At 35.7% G+C, this 14,100-nt stretch overlaps 1 protein-coding gene across 1 annotated transcript in view; it reads right to left on the bottom strand.

Moving 5' to 3' along the window:
- Positions 1–4,313: 4,313 nt before the first annotated feature.
- The window catches only part of FAF1 (Fas associated factor 1), a 212,948-nt gene continuing 203,161 nt past the window's right edge, over positions 4,314–14,100 (bottom strand). The window contains exon 19 of the mRNA XM_088128543.1: positions 4,314–7,250. Within this exon, the coding sequence (XP_087984669.1) occupies positions 7,167–7,250 (84 nt within the window). The 3' untranslated portion in view covers positions 4,314–7,166. The remainder of the gene's footprint in view (positions 7,251–14,100) is intronic.

Here is a 14,100-nt window from a genome sequence, read left to right as displayed (position 1 = left end):
TGTGGCACATGTTCTGGATATGATGGAAATACTCCCAAAACTTTTAAAACTTTCTGACAGATGTTTATTCCTTACTCTAGCCTTGATTACATTCTTTCCAACTATTCTTCTAATTGTATAATGCACAGAAAAATAGTTGCAAAGAATGTATGTTTCCCCCTTGTCCTCGTTTTTGCATCTCAAAATTCCTTATGTCTTTTTATTAATTTGGTTAGAAAATTAATCTACCTTCTAATTCTTTTTCACACAGGGCTTGGACCATCTTTTCCTAAAGCTGTTTTACTTTCATTTTAGTTTCTTTCACTTATTTCATTTTATTCTTTGTCCATTCCACCCTCTCCAGATCCACTATTGACAATCATGAAAAAATGGTTTGTACCATATTCAGAACTCTTTGTCACCCTTGTATCCTTCACTAATTCTATCAATCTTTCATCACAATCAAATTAAACGTGCTTTTACATTAATTATTTTGCCATGTATATGTATGAATAGATTTATGCTTAAACACTCATTTGGAACAGCACAGGATTTAAACATTAGTCTACAAACACATAAATAAAAAAAATCAGAACAGAATTTTATCTGGTACATAATTTGTGACATTTTTACCATTCCATACATATTTTGGGATTTTAAATATATATTGAGCTTTTTTCTTTCTAAATTCTAAATTGATCAACAGAAAATTGCAGAAATCAGATTGTTTTGCCCCTTGAAAATAGGGACAAGACAATAATCTGATTTCTGCAATTATTTGCTGATTAAACACAATTTCCTTTTTAAAGAAACAAGCCTTCCTAAAGAATAAATCATTCCCAATTGTGCAGAATCACAGGCATATGTGGGATGAACTAGAGGGGCAACTTGCCAATTTGCATGTGATCTATTGCTGATTGTATACATAAAGGAAGTTGCTCCTTTATTCTGTTTGACCTAAAAATATCATTGCTGACTGTGATAAGGCAAATCAGTATAAGGAAGCACAAATATGAAGTTGATGATTTGCCTCTTGGTGTACATCTGCATGAAAAAGAAAGGGTGATAGCAGGTGCCCCTCTGCTTTATACCCCATCCAATTTTAGAAAACTGATGATCAAGCCATAGGAATGAATGGGATTGGAAACAGAATATGGCAAAGAAAGACTAGAGGTGGTGGGCAGCCCAGCACTGAAGGAAGTACTAGTTGAAGGCAGCCCCCAACTTTATTATCCTTTATTATTCATTGGACCCAGCAGCATTGGGATTATTGAACCAATCACTTTTGGATGAAATTATCTAGTGCTATTTCAAATAAATTCATTCATACTTATTAATCAACTATTTCAATTCAGACTTCAATCTTAGTTTGGAAGCAAAAAACACTCATTCCTATGGGATGGTATTTGCTGTGAAAGGATCAAGACAACTGTGATCCCATTAATTCTCCTGTATTAGTGGCTTTCAATACCATCAACAATTTATCACTTGTTTAGTTCTTTGGACTGGTTGATGGAACCCCCACTTGGCAATGTTTCCACTCCTCTTACCAGATTGGTCTCACAGAGCTTTACCCCATTTCATTTTAACATATACCTATTGCTGGGATAGATCATCCAAATATTTGTGCTGAGATATTATTGATGACACCCTGCAGTGTCCCTCTTTTCCTTCAGGTGCAGGTGAGCCAATGTTCAGTTGGGGTTTGGTGCAATGATGGACCAATACACATTGAAATACAATGGAATATAATTCAGATGATGCACTGTTGGCAGTGGTTGACATTTTCACTTGAGGATCAGATTAGCAGTTCCAAGTTCCTTGTCATTAGAAGCTCAACTCTTTTCTAGTCAAGAAGCTACTTTTATTAGCTTCACTCACTATGCCTGCTACGCCACTATGCCAGTATCTTTATGAAGATAGCTTGGACACAATTATCTATGTTTAAGAGGTTCCCATTTAACTTACTGCAATGCTGTGTATGTATCTTCATGTGACTGAAAACACCCAGTTGTCTTTAAAAGAAGTGCAAAAATGAGAAACTGGGTGTTTCAGTCACATGATGCCCATGTCTCAGCTCATTTTAAGGCACCATCTTGCATTCCTTTATGAAGCCCAGAATGCTTTGGTACCAGGTAAATAGAAGGATGACCTTCCAGCTTAATTCAGCTCTATTTCTCTTTACCATCCAATTCCAAGGAAGCAATGAGTATTCTTGAATCTTGAGTTTGATAATAGGCTGGATGGTGAGGAAGAACAAGTTGAAATTAAATCCAAAGACATTGGTGCTGTTGACAAAAGAAACTAGACTAGGGACTGAGGTACAGCCTGTTTTGAATTCTCCCTAAAATAACAGATTTTTAGTCTGGAAATATTCCTTGATCCCCAGCTACCACTGAGTTGGTAGGTGGTGACTGTACCATGGCATGCCTTTGCATAACTATATTTACTATTGAATGATCTGTATCCCTGAACCACTCAGATTTGGTAGACATTATCCATGCCTTGGGTATGCCACTCCCTCTGCAATATGCTGTATGTGGGCAACTCCTGAAAAGTATTCATGTCGCAGTGTGTGCAAAGCACTGCAACTGGGAACTGTACGATGCCTGTACTGAAAAGACTGCCCTGGTTGTCAATTGCTTACCATGTATAATATAAGGTGCTGGAATAGCCCTTCGTCTTTTTGTATGAAGACATTATTATTCACCCAGGAGATTTAAACAAATGTGTGAATAACCAAATGTTCCATCCATTGGAAAGTTGATAAAATTTATTTTCTTCATTTCCTGTATTAATTATTGTATAGAGAACATCCATTGAGACAAGGCCTTATAAGTATAATAAAGAATAGGGTGATGGTTCTGTAGCCATCTCGCCCAACGTTTTTCTGAGATTTTGTTTGGCTTTGTTTGGAAACTGCCAAGCCCCAAGCCAACTGAGATTTATAGAAATTGGCAGTAGGCCATAGCTAGTTTACAGAGTGTTTTTTTTTCTTTAGAGCTTTAAAATTATGCAGAATGGTGGAGTTGTAAACATTCTTGAATAAAATTATGTTTAGAAGGCAGGTTACATATTTTAAAATAAATGATTTATTGTGTGGGACTAGGACCATGCTGGATCATAGCTCATAAGTAACTGTATACTGTTATAATCAAATTATAATTTGAAAAAATTAAGAGCATATGGTCATCCCTCTCATGTCATCAAGCACTCTAATAAGCGCAAGTAAGAGTACAACACTGTTCACCACTGGGCTAGTCAGTGTCTCAAATATCTAGCTTAATATTGTATTCTTATTCACACAGAAGAGTAAAACTATATTTACAGCATCTTCTGTGACAAGCATAAATTAGATATTATAGAAACTTGAGTATTTCTACAATATCTGTTTCTAGTTACATATTTTACATTTCTAATTTCACAAGGTAACATTAAAATGTAATTTTTAAAAAGCAGTTTCATAAAATCTAACCTGCATTAAAGGAACAAAAAAGAACATATGTAAAGACAATAGAACAGATATACTTGGGTTTGCATCTGCTCCAATATCAATTTAAACTTAAAAATAAAAAAAAGTCAGGAATATTAGAAGTTGTACTTGCTGCTGTCAAAAGAACTTCCCACTTTTCCCATTACTGAATGGGAAAGGGAACTCCTCACTGCACAACTGCATTAATTGACAAGAATAATTCCTTAACCTTTAATACTAATGCATTCAAGATATTAATGATAATCCAGTTATATGAAAGATCTGATGTTACAAAAGTTGAATCCAAGATATAATGTACAGTAACCATGTAACTGTTGGGTGCAGAACTTGCATAACGAAAATAAAGAGCTGGTGAATGTGTATGTGTGTGTGAGTGCAACACACACACACACACAATTTGATTGACTGATTATGTGCCATCAGGTTGTTTTAACTCCTAGCAACCACATAGATTTTCTCCATGATGATCTGTCCCTAACCTGGTCCTTCAGCTCTTCCATGGTTCCTGGAACTGAGCCCATCCACCTTGCTGCTGGTTGTTCTCTTCTCATTCCTTCCACCTCTCCCAGCATTAGGGGCTTTTGCAGAGAGCTGCGTCTTTGCATTATGTGTCTGAAGTAGGATAATTTGAGCATATATATGTGTATGCTGCATGTGTGTGTGTGTGTGTGTGTGTGTGTATGACAAACAGAAAGGAGGCACATAATCAATTCTCTATAAAATACCACTGATATGAAAGGATCAAGCAGCAGGATAGCTCCACATCTGCAAAGTATTTTTTTTAATCACTATTTTTTAAAAATGGTAACAAATACTAAAAATCCAAACATGGAGAACTGAGCAATCATTATCAATATTTTATTTCAAGAGGAAGATATAACTTTGCAGCCCTCCAAGAAGATGACTCACTTATTCAAAGAGAACAGCAACAGTAGATAGCACTTTTACGTGGCCAAAATGATAACTGGATTGCACAAAGGAGACCCAAACCAATGTCATTTTGGATGTCTACATTACCAGCCACAGAGTATTAATGTGTCCACAAATGCTGACCAAATTGTGGAAGGATATAGGAAACTAATTGTTTGAAATAAGGAACAGTGATCATTTCTGACAACCCTCAAGGCATTTGCCTTGGTTATATGACTTCATTCACTGAAACATCCCACTCAGAAGAACCACATATTGAGCTAATCTAGAGCCTAGTCTGTACTTCAGTTTAGGACATTTTCTAAGCTGTGAAAAATGACACTGTTCTTCTCATCTGATATAAACACATTTTGAAGTCAGAATGGGTAAAAGGGAAGCATGGGACAGAATGGATCAGGAGGAGATTAAAATTTACTTTAAAAACTGATTAAAAATAATATCTAGCTAAAACAATTTTCTCTGATACTTGCTGCTCACTGAAGTTTCCGGTGCTCCTGAAAACCTGCCTGGCTCCTTCCACCAACAGAAAGAACCCTTCCATTCCCAGATGGTCACCTCTGTATCCAATACAATGCATATCGATATTTCAGCAAGAAGTATGTTTAAAAGGAAATATAAACAACGCAAAAGGACATCTTCAATATCTGCTAATTGAAGTTACAGTCCAAAATCTATTTGCTTCTACAATATTTTAATGGGACTATTTCGTTAAGATGTGAACATCACAGCCTTGTTATTGGTGATTAAATACTTTTTATGTATGCTGTAAAGCACTGTTAAGCCCCATTGATTCCAATGAAAAAAAATTAAGCATGCCCTTTTTTCTAAATTAAATCCATGGGACCTATACTCTTTACACAAGCTAGATTCCATTATCCTGCTTATGTATGGGGAAAAAAACCTTTTATCTCCATTTTCAACTTGTTCAGCATTTAAGTAAGCAGTTGAATTTTCCATTACACTTTTCTTCCCTTGGCAATTTGAGGATTTATTTATTTATTTGTGTGCACTGTAGGTGATTAAAACATACCACACATACAACAATTTCGGTTGACACAAATACATTAGTTCTTCTAATATATGTCCTATGTGAATTCACTAACAGAATTTTATAAGACTCATATTCCTCCACTTCTCCACCTTTTCCATATTTGATAAAAAATAATATATCTGTACCCTTAAACACTTAAAATAGTTATGCTCTAATTTCATTACTCCACCCAAAAGAGAATTAGACAAAAGAAGTGCATAAATTTGTTTCCAATTTGTATTAATTCTTAAAACAGGGTGGCAGTCTGCTACAATAAAGAAGATATGTCAAATGGAGAAAGAATGGAAAACAAATGTATTCCTTAGAAGCCAAGTTTTCCATGGTGCTTTTGTATGCCACAGTCTAAGACTAAAGTCTGTAATTTACTAATTTTTTTTTTTTAAAAAAGCTTACAAAACTATTTTGATGTAGCTTTAGGCAGCATGCTGATTTGAATGCTCCAAATTCTAGGACCAGCCCCCTGGACAGAAGTACACATTCTCAGGGTCCATAATCAAAATCTGCAAAGAGAAACGTTTCTTAATACACTGTAATTTTACACTTTTATTGTTTGGTGAAACAAACAAGGTGCTTAAAAACTGCAAGAAAAATAATACAAACCAGTGTCAGAATGGAAAGGAGCAAAAAGAAAAGAAATGAAACAAATGAGGGAGGGAGGGGAGGGGAGGGGAGGGGAGGGGAGGGGAGAGGAGAGGAGAGGAGAGGAGAGGAGAGGAGAGGAGAGGAGAGGAGAGGAGAGGAGAGGAGAGGAGAGGAGAGGAGAGGAGAGGAGAGGAGAGGAGAGGAGAGGAGAGGAGAGGAGAGGAGCCCTGTAATTTCTTCTACAATGATGAGCAAAGAATTTTTATCTCTACTATATGTGCTGCTTTGGAAGTTGATAGCCAATACCTGCTTATTTCTGAACTGTCAGTTGGGTACCAGTCATTCACTACAGTCCCTTTTTTTAAACATTATTTAGGTACTCACATTATCAGCAGTTCAGCACACTGCAATGTAATGGAAAATACTCCCCAAACTGAATATGGACTGAGATCCAAAGCAAAATAAAAATAAAAATCAGTAAATAAATATCTTGCATATATGTCAAACTATCTTCTCCAAACAAAACCTTACATCTTATGAAAGAGTTAGAAAGTACAGGGGGAAAAACACCCTCTGCTTTCTACTACTACAATACTGTTAAATCTCCAAGGATGAAAATGTCCCATGTATTGTTTTTTCTGCCTTTAAAAAAAAAATTAGGTGGCAAAATTGAATTTCAAACACAGAAAGAAAATCACATATATGAGAGCACTGGTTTAGCAAGATATCAAATATACAGTATTCTAGTGTCAAAAGTACAGGCAGAAATGTCCAAGAATTCTTGGTGAAAAAGGGGGTAATTGAGGAGTAAAAATTCTACTGGACAATCACTCACATTTTAACAGTGCATTAATTATAACAAAAGCCAGATGGTAAGTGAGCAACAGACTCATAGTGTTCAGTGTTTGTAGCAGAGTATTTTCTCTGCTCTTTTAAATGAGGTTGAAAACACATACTCATGTATGGGAAATTTTTAAGGAGCTATGTTTATTCTTTCTTCCCAGCTTCTTGAAAGAGGCAGAGTTGGGACATTGATCTGACTTAAATGATAGGACACAGTGATTTGGATAAAGCGTTCGCCGTGCCTTATTCATTATCAAATAATTACTTAGTCCTCCAATCTGGCTTCATCTATTCTTTTGCCTCTAGAAAAAGCGTTTCTTGAGGGTACAATTTTAACTCCAATAATGATTTATTTGGATCCAGCTGGGTTACCTGTGAAAATAAAAAAGAACAAGAAAACCTGAAAATAAAAGTATAGGTAGCCTTCAGTTACCTTTTCAGAAACAGACCAATAAACATTCCACAACTAGTTTGATCTGTTTGCTTGTTAGTTGGTTGGTATGCTTGTGAGAGTCAGGAAATAACATTCTTTTTGTCATGCTCATAATATTATTTGTAGCAAAACATACAAAATCAAAATAAATATTGTTAGCTGTATCCTTCATCTTACCTGCCAAGAGCTGTCTATTTTTTTTTAACAGAATCTGTTAAAAAAACATTTGGAAACACAGCTCTCTCTGATGAAAGAACTGACATTTTTATACATTCAGGGGATAGAAAAGACATTACTGTTTATAGAATATACAAACCAAAGTTATTCATTTAACGTAATTGGGTTCCAAGTGTATATATGAGATAGGTTATGTAATTATTTTGTTTTGCAAAGCATTGCAGTGTGAATTCATTATTCTATTCCAATTTCACAAAAATCTCATTCTGTGCTTATATTCTGCATTTATTATTACAACAGAACTTGGATTAAAGGTACATTGCTGGAAATTCCACTGTATGACAGAGATTTTAAGTGGGTACCTATTCCTACAAATCCAGGCGATACAATTTTCCAACAGTTAATATTTAGCATGGAAGAGCACAGCGTGCAACCTGAGCCATTCCAAATTTTCTGCTGAATTCTAACTATAAATATTACAGAAATGAAAAATGATTAATTACAAGGGAAATGATAATATGAATGGCCTTTGATTGATTTAATGCAGTTTAAGTTTAAATGAAATCACATTCTATATATTTGTCTTGGCATGCTACTCAAAGGCTGTGTGATCCTGGCCCCCCAAATGAGGTCTAGTCCTGATGCACTTAAAATACATCAGAATACAGGAGAGCTGTTACAGTTTATTACTGTAAAGAATTTGCAAACTATTTTATGCTACTATATTACATATCTACATTTTTAAAAGATGAACACTGACCAGAAGAAAACCCCCCAAATCCACATTACACCTGTATCTTTATTAGGCTAAGCTAAGGTTACAAAATAGTGTATAAATCTATGAATTCTCAAGCTTGGCCAAGTCAGGAGAAAGGAGAAAAGTATGTTTAAGTCATTTCTACATTTTGCTATAATATTAGATGGGGTGTAGCAGCAGTCTGAATATATGGAAATTGGGTCATTAGGTGCAAAGATTCACCTTGGACCCCCAAATCTGCTTGGATGAAGAAATGATATTATTTTTCCACCATTTTTGAAAATATAAAATAAAATTAAGTTTTCTAGCCTTTTTTCATCTTTAAATGAAATATACAGTATCTTTGGTGGGTGGAAAACAGAAGAAGAAACTACTTTGAACAGTTAAAATTGATACTGCTAATCATATTTTATATTCCAAGCGCATTTGTTAATGCCACAAGAAGTAAAATGTAGTTCACTGAAAGAGATGGAAAAGTTGGAGCATGTTTTGTGTTACCAGCCTCTCTAGGCAACAACCTAGTTTCTGTATGCACAAACGCAGTTATAGGTAAGTGCATCCATTTATAACGCAATATTTATTATTATACCATTTAATGAGATTAACCTTTGAAATCTGGAATCATATAGCATTTATCCTTTCAAACATTTATATAATCATTACACTGTAAAGAGAAAGATAGTTATAAAATATTTTAAGGTTCCACTGAAAAAGCATCCATAATTTTTCTTCTCTTCTTTCCATCTGTGTAGATGTGTTCGTCTTTTTATAAATATTTTTTATTTTAATATTTTAAGGTTCCACTGAAAAAGCATCCATACTTTTTTTTCTCTTCTTTCCATCTGTGTAGAAGTGTTCGTCTTTTTATACATTTTAATTATGTATTTATTGTTTTAACTTGATGTAAACCGCCCAGAGTCCCCCACTGCGGGGAGATGGGTGGGGATAAGTCTATGTATAAATAAATAAATAAATAATAGAGCATTATCTATAAAGAAAGCCTTGTTTCCAGAAAAGATGTTACTTAAAAGAGCTAAGCAGCTAGGATCACATAAAATATACTACGCTTTTACAAACAGCCAAAATGCTGAGTTGTAGTTTACAATTACAGGGAGGAAGCTCTTTGTTTTCTATCTGAAGCCTTAGCAATTCACTGCTATCGTACAGGCTCATTCTCTGGACAACAAGGGTAGTGCACCTGAGAAAAGCAATTCGCTGCTTCTATTTAGTTCAAGGCTGTATCTAATTAAATCCACTCACTTTCCAAATCCCCCAACGCCTATATTGCAAAATCACAGAAAGGTAAGTAAAATGAGAATGTCTTCTGTGTATCAGGAAAAAACTGGTTCGAGATGCAAGACTGGGTTAATGAACACTATCCTCCAGACTGTAACCAGATGGAAACCTATTTTTCATTTGAGTGTGATTAACGATGCACATCCTAGTCAGAATTCTTGGATTTGCAAACTCCAGTTACCCTTAATAACAACTATGAAATATGTCCTTTTCTCAAATGCTTTCAACTTTGGAGATTTACTTGCGTACCTGTGCTAGGAGGAGATTTGCTGTCTTTCACCTTGGATTTTCAGAGTGCCTGCTGATTTTTTTTAATTCACCTAGGGACCGCATAGTTTGCAAATGTTTACACCATTACCCAATTAACTAACAATATGGCTCTTACATCTGTCAACAAATAAAGCTGTTGTTGCTTTGTTTTAGCTCCCTGGCATTTGCTGTTCATATAGGTCGTCATTGTACTTAATTATCATGCTAGATCCCTTCTGCAGCATTTACTTTGTTATTTGTGGTATGTAAATATATTGCTTTAGCATAGAAAACAGAATCTTTAACATTTGTCTGACCAGAAGAAATGTCTTAAAAGGTATGCAACCCCCAAAAGCAATAATAAAAATATTTTTGGGTCTATTCAATCAATATCCAGGGTGACAGTGAAAGCTGTCTTATTATGGTCCTCCTACCTTCCTATACTAAGGACTGGGAGATCTCAGTCTTACTGAAATATGGACTCTCCCAGTAGATCAGTCTCGACTAAAATAAATCAATTAGAAAAGAAGCCAAGAGAAAAAGTCCAATCTCAGGCCTATTCCTGATTTTGGAAGCAAAGTAGGATATCAATAAGTCTTTGGGATTCAAGACTTTCTGTGACAAATTTCTCATAAATGCCTTTCAACAAGTCCAGTTTCAAAACATAATCCATAGCCCAGCCATGATCTCTGCATACATGGACATCACATTAACATCAGCAATTAAAGACATTTTGTAATTTTACATATATGAATGTCAGGCCCAATCCAAGAACAGCAGAGAAATGGTTCATCCAAATTCAGTTCTTTTATTGCTTACACCATATAGACAGAATCTTGCCAGACTAAATCTATACTACTGCAACTAATGGACATACCCTGGGAGTTTCTAGGGAGTGGCTATCCTGAAGCTCTTACACTTCCCATGCTCCATCTCCATCTCCAGACTGTGTTGTCTTTTGTCTCCCTGCCCTTCCTGGAATGCACCCTCTCCTTCCTGATAACCTTGCTCTCTACTGCACTCCACCACAATGAATGAGATATATTTTCAGAGAAACTACAGTATAACTCTTTTACTATAAAAATGATTTTTCCCATTCTAAACAGCCTTGGAATATAATGCTGGAAGGATACTTTAATTGCTTCCTCTGCAATTTATTTAAGCAGCCAGCTCTTCTGGAGACTGAGATTGTAATAATTTTGTCCATTTAACTGGTAGTAAGCCCCACTGAACTCAATCAGACATTTCTGAATAGGCATGAATAGCATTGTGCTATGAGAGATATTTTAAAGATTTTAAAGATTGCATTCAATTCTGAATAACAACATGATTTTATGGCTGCATTTGGGCTGGTGGGAACATTGGAAATTTTGTAAATGCATCAAGGCATCACCATACTCATTCTGCTGTAGAAGCTGTCAATTCACAAAATGGCTGCCATGATGGCAAAGGCAGTAACAAAATACCCATTCTGAAAAAAGCAGACTTGGGAGGCTAAAAGATAAGTAACTTGCCCAAGTATCTGGATGCAAAGGAATATTCTGAAAGAAGAAACTTTCTCTGAATTCACAATTCTCAGAACTCAGGAAACATATCGTCTCTGTTAGCCTCTATCATTCACCAAATCATTAACTTTTCTCTAAATATTTGGCAGCATTTAGAAAAAATGCACTGACTTCCTCCCAAACCCCTCCTCATTCCCTTTGGAAGGAATCCTTTTTCCTTCTACTATACTGAATCACCATCAGCTGTCCTTTAAGTCATACCTAAGTGCTCCAGCTTCCTGTCATTTTCCACTCCTTAAGAAGGTCTCTAGGTCTAACAGATCCTGGGGAATGAAGCTGGTAGGCAAGTTACAGAGTAGCCACTTGTATTTTAAACTAATCTAAATTAAAGTACAGGACTCAGCAGGATATTTTACATGTACATGGTGCACATGTCTGTGTGTATGCAATATAGCCTCCTGGGCAGAAGGAAGTCATCCTTGTAGGCATATAGCTATTTTTGATTACATACCTGATTTATCAGATAAGTATAGTATTCATTCAAATAATTTCATGAAGTCTGAACTGACATTTAAATCTTCTATATACAGACTGAAATTACTACCTCCAATGCAAGCCTTTCAGCCACACTCCTGCCAACCCTCTTTAAATATGTATAAAATAGTCTCGCAAGAAAGGTTTAGCCATATCCTTGCCAATTTTCACTTTCCCGAAGTCCAGCACCAATTGTCTTTCTCCTCCAGCACTGTGTACATACCCTCCTAACCAATGATAAATAGCTTCAGAATTATCAATTATAATCATTAGGTATCTTGACAAAAGTCTTTCGTGATTTGATTTACTACATATAGGTACAAATATAAGAGATAATTGGTTTAGGGATTTTTTAAAAATCATGAACATTATGCAAATAACTATTTCCTTTCCCTACTCAGTCATTTAAATCATTTTAATAAAGCTCTTTCTACTCTGTTGTTTAACACAGCTTATTATACATATACGTTTATAAGCATATCTGTATCACTTGACTGTTTACTAGATATAGCCTCTTACTCACTCTGGTATGGGGGTGTGTGAGTAAGGTGAAATAATGGCAAACAGCCCAAGGCAGGTCATTTTAAGCAATGATATGAATATACTCATGTCAAACATGAGTAACAAGGATCATAGTCATCACCTCCGTTAATACCCAAGAACAGGATCCAATTCTCAAGCAGGGAAAACTTCCTTTGCTTTTTTACACATGCATGAATTACTCTGTTGAATTTAGTAGACAAAGAATCCTTTAACTTTCATTCCTAATCCCTCTTATCAAGGTATAAGTGCTGTGAAAATCACTTAAAATGCACACCTGGTGAAGGACCAGGACTTAAAAAAAATCTTATTATCAATCTGACACAAATAGTAAATCTAGTCTGTGTGACAAATAAACATTCCATTTGTGTAATAGAATGTTGTAGTTGAGCTCCAATATACAAAGTAGAAATAGATACATTGAAGGGCTGTTCAATTTGGTTTAGAAATATTAATATGCCAATGGTTTATCCATGCTTAAGAAATTCACTAAACTATGAAGAATAGAAGAAAGGAAAGACAGAAATGTGGCTCCCAGAATTTTAACTATTATTGCTGTTGAAAGTGTAAGATGCTGATTATTAAAGAAAAGGGCTGAATAGCATGATTTGAAAACAATTCAGAAGAAAGGTTTTGGACTTTGCAGGAACACAACATCTAACTGCTATACATTAAAGCAGCCCTTCTTTTTCAGGTTTCTTTGTGATTGTGCAAAAAGAACATAGCAATCACATCTTTAAAGATGTGGTTGCTTTAAAGAATCAACTCATTAAAGAGCCATTAAAGTAGCTGCATTTTTTTCTCATGCTCATGTGCAAGCCTGAAAAAAGGTGGACTGCATTAATATAAAGTGTGTGTGTGAAGTCTGAAGCCCTTTTGAATCATTGAAGCATACACAGCCTCACTAAACAGTTACACTAAATGCTCGTTTGCTTCCAATTTCAGTTCAGGATGCTTGCCTTCAAAGTACTAAACCCAAATATCTGAAGAAGATATATCTGTCACTTATAATAACTTCCCCATATGCTGAAATCTGCAATTTCTTTTGATAGAACAAGCTCACTGAATAGAACTTCTGTGGGTGCTGAAATGCTCTTTCCACTCATGCTTGGCTAGCTTTGATGCTATTGCTATGTGAACGCCGGGTTGAAACTTACGCATTTGTTTCATAGACAATGAAGAAGTATTACTAAAGTGGATATTAGTTATTTGCAAGATTTCTGGAATAGTTAAAATATCTCAATAAGAAATCAAGAGGTAAGGGGGTTAAAGAATTAAAACATGTTAATTATCTTAAGATGAGAATAATTTAATAAAAGACTTGTTTTCATGTTTATTGGACATTGCAGAGAATGTTTTTAACTTCACTGTGCTGAAAGGGTAAAATGGCTTAGAGGCTTACCTACACAGTATTTTTTTCATGGCCTTTTGGCTAAGATCATATGGATGCATGATATCGGCTTGTCCAGCTGTTGCCCACTATACAGGTAGTCGAGTTATGATGGTAATTGGGACTGGGATTGCCGTTGCTAAGCAATGCAGTTGTAAAGTTGTAGTGATGGCAATCCAGGTAGTTCCAGTTGTCGTGATAACCCCAAGTTATGTGGGTCGTTAAGTGGGAAGTGGGGGGAGTCCCAGGTAAGGAGTCCAGGGGTGCTGCAGCAGGGTGGGGTAGGCCCTGGGAGGCCTGGAGCAGGCCATGCATGAGTTGGGTGAGGGGGTGCTGCAAGC

The sequence above is a fragment of the Python bivittatus genome, unplaced genomic scaffold (assembly GCF_059951505.1).
Source record: "Python bivittatus isolate LINGU-HERP-01145 unplaced genomic scaffold, Pbiv_v1 ctg000700_np1212, whole genome shotgun sequence".
In the NCBI taxonomy this organism is placed as follows: Eukaryota; Metazoa; Chordata; class Lepidosauria; order Squamata; family Pythonidae; genus Python; species Python bivittatus.
The sequence above is the reverse complement of the archived record's forward strand: the minus strand, read 5'-3'. Positions and strand labels throughout refer to the sequence as shown.